At 31.4% G+C, this 6187-nt stretch overlaps 1 protein-coding gene across 4 annotated transcripts; it reads left to right on the top strand.

Moving 5' to 3' along the window:
- The first annotated feature begins 1176 nt into the window (after positions 1-1176).
- Positions 1177-5862, top strand: LOC145056823 (Myb/SANT-like DNA-binding domain protein). Of its 4 annotated transcripts, XM_079004548.1 has the most exons (9): positions 1186-1285; positions 1486-1549; positions 1815-2177; positions 2264-2414; positions 2619-2959; positions 3040-3169; positions 3333-3643; positions 3721-3847; positions 4944-5862. In XM_079004548.1, exons 2-9 carry the CDS (start codon positions 1490-1492, stop codon positions 5348-5350), a joined length of 1890 nt encoding a protein of 629 aa, XP_078860674.1. In that variant the 5' UTR covers positions 1186-1285; positions 1486-1489; the 3' UTR covers positions 5351-5862. The 4 variants fall into 4 exon arrangements, with proteins under 4 accessions (XP_078860675.1, XP_078860674.1, XP_078860673.1 ...); XM_079004549.1 differs by lacking the exon at positions 1486-1549 and having other exon boundaries at positions 1177-1285; XM_079004547.1 differs by lacking the exon at positions 1186-1285 and having other exon boundaries at positions 1310-1549.
- Positions 5863-6187: the final 325 nt, after the last annotated feature.

Genomic DNA, 6187 nt, shown 5'->3' with positions numbered 1-6187 from the left:
TTTGGGCTTATAAAATCACTTTCGACATTTGTATGTCAAATGTTTTCTGATGGTCACACGTTCAAAATCGCATTGTGAGCCAAACTACTTCCCAAATATCTTTTTGAGTATATGGGCGACTTGGGACCTTCAAATTTGATTTCCTCATTGGTTGCTATAGTAGTTTTGATCGGTATATATGTGGACTGTGATTATTAGTAAATAAATGTTCTGTAATATTTGCAATTTTGAGGGACTAATGTTTTCCATGACTAAAAAAGAGCATGTTTAAGTCCGTCGACTTCTACCTCCAAATGTAATGTCATGGGCAATGAACAACAAATTGGACATTTGACTACTTTTATTTCATTCCCCTTGTTACTAGACATGCTAAGCCTTCCATTTCATAGTATTTTGGTGTGCTCATCATGATATCAAAAAATTAACTGTTATTTTCTTGCACTTTGTAGTGGCAAACCTACAGAAACTTGAGCTGAATGACTGAATGCTAGAGATGGTCTCTTAAATACACATTCTTAGCTAATTGGCTACTACTCAACAAGCTACAAGATAAAAATGAAATAATTAACCAATTATAAATCTTTAAAATGACATGTTTTAATTGGTAAAATTGACGAATATGCCCTATAGTACATACTCATACACTTTGCTTGCGGGGGGTTATTTCCTTTTCCAAATTTCTTTTTACAAGACATTGTACTTTTATAAATATATCCAAAAGAGTTGTATTAGCTGTACGATATGAAATCGGATGACTAAAACAATTTAACCCTCATATTGATTCTTTTCACCATGTGCTCTTCGAACAAGACACAGTTCAATATCAATATCCCAGAACTACATACATTTTGACCCGCGCAACGCACGAGCTTCCTTCCGATTAGATAAATAAAACGGACATGATCATGAGATTGTAAATGATGATTTGTGGTAAATTGTGAGAAAATGGATCGGATAAAAGCATGAGTTCATCATATAGAGCCGTATAAGGCTAAACCAGTCTCGCTAAAAACCATCTGAATGTTAACCAAAAAATAACGAAACCGAACCGAGACCAATTTTATACGGACGAGATTACCCTATGAGTCATTAATGATTTTGGGCTTGTAAACTTTGGCCCAAATTGGAACCCTAATTAAATAACTTATAATCCAGCCGCACACATTTTCTGGCTTCGTAACCAAACACAAGCTTCCCTTTTGCTCTTATTCCGGACTAGGGTTACCAGTTTACCAATCGCTCCTCTCATCGAAGTTCTATTCCTTGTCCACAAACACCCTAGTCGGTAAGTACTTATGAGTTATTTCGCTTGCTAGGTCAACTATTCTCTACCACTTTTCGATTTCTTTGATTTTTCCATTGTTCGAATAACGTTGGGTTTTCGTAATATAATGCAATTGTGGTTGTCTTTTGCGGAATCTGCAGTTGAAGTTTTTATAATTGCATTCTGAGATTGTTAAATCTGATGCCGAATTGTTTCTACAGTGCAATGGGTATGCTATTCGTGTCTGAAACTGTAAATATCAGAGCTTTGTGGCCTGAGGGCAAGGTCTTGCATCGATTTGCTAGTTAGTTATTGTTTTCGTTTAGCTAATTGATTTGTTATCTTGCTCATTGACGCATTTGTCATTTTTATTTAATCTATACCTTTTACTGCTTTAATTTGTTGGATTCAAACTTAGAACATCATAGCTTTTGTACTGAAAGATTACGACATAAATTGCATACTTCGTTAATCGCAATGACATTAAGTTTATCCATCAGATTTCATTCAAAATAACTGCAATGATATTAATTATCATTGCCTTTTGCAGGTATATGGTTTGATTGTGTTAATTGGGACAATGGGTAGCCAAGCTCCCATTAACAAAGATCGATCAAGAACTTATTGGACTCCAACAATGGAGCGTTATTTTGTAGATCTCATGCTTGAACATATGAATTTAGGGAATAGGGTTGGACATACATTCAATAAACAAGCATGGAATGACATGCTTGCTGTCTTCAATGCAAAATTTGGATCACAATATGATAAAGATGTACTCAAAAGTCGCTACACAAATTTATGGAAGCAGTTTAATGATGTCAAGATTATGCTTTCCCAAACTGGATTTTCATGGGATGAAACAAGAAACATGGTGGTTGCAGATGATTATATTTGGGATTCTTACATCAAGGTATGATAAAAAACCAAAATCTATTACTAGTAAAACATAAAAAAGTTAAAAACCATATCACATTCTTTCTATGGTATATTTTTCAGGCTCACCCTGATGCAAGACAATATAGGACAAAAGGTGTGCAGAATTTCAGTGATTTATGTTTGATTTATGAGCATACAACTGCTGATGGAAGATACAGTCGTTCAAGTCATGATATTGATATTGATGATGAAGTTAATGGAGTGAATTTAGGTAAGAATTCGGATTCTATTTGTTGCAATATTTTAATAAATGTGAGAAATAACAAATGTTGTTTCATTTACATGTGTCCTTTTTGCATCTTACTTTCTTTTCTTTCTTTTATAACATTCCACCACATCAACTAGCTTTGTATTTTCATGTTATTGATATAATTATAAAATCAACTTTATGTAAAATATAATTTTTGTTGTTAAGGTGATGGGATACAAAGTGTAATTCCTTCAAATACTGAGAGATCAAGAACCGATTGGACATCAGAAATGGACAATTTTCTCACTGAGTTACTGTTACATCAAGGGCAAAAAGGTAATAAACATGATAATTCATACACCAGAGAAGCATGGACTGAGATGCTCACTTCATTCAATTCCAAATTTGGCCCTCAACATACAAAACGCATGTTAAGACATCGATACAAGAAACTATCAAAATATCATTCAGATATAATGCTTTTGCTAAAACAAGATGATTTTTCATGGGACACAAAGGAGCAAAAGGTTGTTGCTAATGATGATGTTTGGGATGCATACTTAAAGGTATTGCTTTGAATCTTTGATGATGACGTGGCAGTTTTTTTTTCTTCATTTATCTGTAATGTGGTTATTGTTAATTGCAGACACATCCACAAGCAAGAACATATAGAACAAAATCAATGCCAAATTATAAAGATTTGGAATTGATTTTTGGAAGTGATATTGTTAATGGATCTCAAAAGGATCTTGATGAAGACATTGGATCAAAGACTGGTGTGTGAATTTATTTCCTCAGATTTTATTTATTTATTTATTTGTTTCCTACATATAAAAAAGCAATTGAGTGGCTTTTGCAAAACCTAAGTTTCTAACTAAGATTAATAATTGTATTAGATATTATTAATTTATGTTTTTTTTTAATCCAAAAATTATGCAGGAAATGAACGTTCTAGAACATACTGGACCCCACCAATGGACCGATATTTGGTTGACTTATTGGTTGACCATGTAAACAAAGGAAACAAAATTGGGCATACATTTATTGCTCAAGCTTGGATTGAAATGGTGAAATCATTCAATGCCAATTTCAACTCAAATCATGACAAAGATGTCTTGAAGAATCGATACAAACACTTAAAGAGGCAGTACAATGACATAAATACCCTTTTAGGGGAAACTGGCTTTTCTTGGGATGATACACGAGAAATGGTGGTGGCTCAAGATCATATTTGGGATGCTTACATCAAGGTAAAACAGTTTTTGACTTTTTAAAAAAAAAAAGTTTTGTTTTTTGTTTTTTTTTTACTCAAGTGAAGTTTATTCAGGTACATCCTGATGCAAGATCTTATAGGGTTAAAATGGTCTCTAGTTACAATAAACTGTGTGTTATTTATGGTGAAGATCATTCTGAGGGGCGTTATGGTCGTTTGGCTCGAGATGTCTCAAGTATAGGTATGCATGTTATGTGTGAAATTTCATTTTAGTTTCTGTTTATAGGTGTTATCTCAATTTAAGGGTTAAATTTCTGTTTATTATTATTATTATTTTTTAAAATTTCAAGAAAAGTATGGACTTAAATTACACTTATAACCTAAAATAATACCTATTCTTATTTCTTAGGTAGCTTTTTCGTATGATTGTTTAGATAATAAATGGAATTACAAAAATTTATTTTAATTTCATTTTTATGTACAAGTTATAATTTTAAAAAGGGAAAACTTCATAAAAGTCCTTATATTTTAGCCTCATTATTGATTTAGTCCTTATATATATATATATATATATATATATATATATATATATATATATATATATATATTTAAATCAATTGTATTCGTTTTGACCTTTTTACCCAATCAACAGGCCATCTAACTTTCAAAATTTATACTTTTGGCTTAGATTTTAAATTTTATTACAAATTTGGTCTAAAATTTACACTTTTGGCCCAAATTTCAAAATTTCATCACGAATTCATTCTAAATTTACTTTATTTACATCTTTTTTTTAATAAATTTGTTTTGAATTTGTTTTTTACTGTATAAAATCATAGTTATACAAAAAAACATGTTGACCAGGTTTTTTAATGTGAAAATGTTTTTTTGTATAAAAAAACATATTTTCACACTAAAAGATCCTTCGTTGGAAAAACATGATTTTAATGATTTCTTGTATTAAATATGATTATATAAAAGAAAAAAAAAATATTCGATAAAATTTTTGAAAAAAAAGTGTAAAAAACTAAATTTGGGATTAGTTCGTAACAAAGTTTTGAAATCTGGGTAAAAAATGTAAATTATGGACCAAATTCGTAATGAATTTTTAAATTTGGGCCAAAAGTGTAAATTTTGAAAGTGCGATGACCTCTTGACCGGGTTAAAGTGTCAAAATGAATATAGTTGCCGGTTTTTGAGACTTAATTGAATAAAAAAAATATAAGGACTGAATTGATTATGAGACCAAAATATAATTATTTTTTATAGAGTTTTCCTTTTAAAAATTATGTCTTTAATGAAGCCTTTATGTGTTCTAACTTTTAATTTGTTTCTAGGTGAAATTGATGAAATCATCTTATTACCAAACAACTCAACACCAAATTCCAATACTCCAACAAAAATAGAAGACACAAATCCAATCCAAATAAATCCTCAAGAAACTGAGACACCCATCAACAAAAAGCGCCCGACAAAGTTGCCATTAACTCTACAACCTTCTTGCAAAGTGCAAAAAATCCAAAAAGACGATTTAAAAGAAGGTTTGGTAAATAAAAAGACGGATGATAACAAGTTTAATGCAATAGAAAAAGCAGTTGATGCACTTCAAGCAATACCCGATTTAGATGATGAACTTTTGTTGGATGGTTGTGATGTTCTTGAAAATGAGAAAAAAGCAAAAACTTTTTTAGCATTGGATGCGTCTTTACGGAAGAAATGGTTGTTGAGAAAGCTTGGGCGCTAACAAGAGTCTTTAACCTTTTTTTTGGGACCATTTTTGTCAAATTTTTAGTTTTACAAGTCACTTTTTGATTTGATTAAAAAAAATCTTGGTTTCTTAATTTTCATCTAGTAGAATGTTGGAACTCTTTATGTTATGATTTAAGACTCTATGCTATGTTCCTTAAGGGATTGTGAAGGTAATCCAATCCATTGACAAGCTCGATGCATATCTTGAGACATTAAAGCTATGTGACACTTGTGCAGACAATGATATGTTTTGTACAAGTGTCACATGGGCTTTTTAATGGCTCCAGATATTCATTGGGACTGTTGATGGATTGGATTCTTTTCATAATCATTTGAAGAATATATCAAGGAGTTTTGCATGGTGACAAAAAGAGTTCCAACATTCATTGGATGAGAAGTAGGAAGCTAGGCTTTTTTTCTTGTGAGATTACATTATATAATACTTGTAAGCCATTATCTTATCAATTTATCGTCATAGAAAAACATACCAATGAGTTTTTGTTGATAGATTATGCTTGTATTAGACTACTATGGATATTTTGTCCCTTCATGTGAAGATTGAATAATGCATTCTATATGAACAAAAGGAGGAAATGATGTGCATGAATATTAAAGAGTCGAAATTACATGGTAAAGGATACTTGTCATGTTATAGATGAAGTCTTATTGGATATTGAGAATAGTGCTACCGGATGGAACCAATATGTCCCAAGGAATGGTTAATATCATTTGTTGGTGTGTATTCCTACATCGGTTACATACTAGACTAGACTAGACCGAATCTAGTAACTTGTGGTATGGATGTGCCTTCTGTTTATGTCCTTGGTGTGAG

Source organism: Lactuca serriola, chromosome 6, assembly GCF_051521515.1.
Source record: "Lactuca serriola cultivar US96UC23 chromosome 6, Lser_US96UC23_V15, whole genome shotgun sequence".
Taxonomy (NCBI): domain Eukaryota; kingdom Viridiplantae; phylum Streptophyta; class Magnoliopsida; order Asterales; family Asteraceae; genus Lactuca; species Lactuca serriola.
This window is presented reverse-complemented; position numbering and strand designations above follow the sequence as displayed.

Coding starts and splice junctions, on each gene's coding strand:
- LOC145056823 (XM_079004547.1), top strand. CDS start 1,466: ATGCCGAATTGTTTCTACAGTGCAATGGGTATGCTATTCGTGTCTGAA. Junction 2,178..2,263: donor TTTGGGATTCTTACATCAAG/GTATGATAAAAA, acceptor TATATTTTTCAG/GCTCACCCTGATGCAAGACA. Junction 3,644..3,720: donor TTTGGGATGCTTACATCAAG/GTAAAACAGTTT, acceptor AAGTTTATTCAG/GTACATCCTGATGCAAGATC.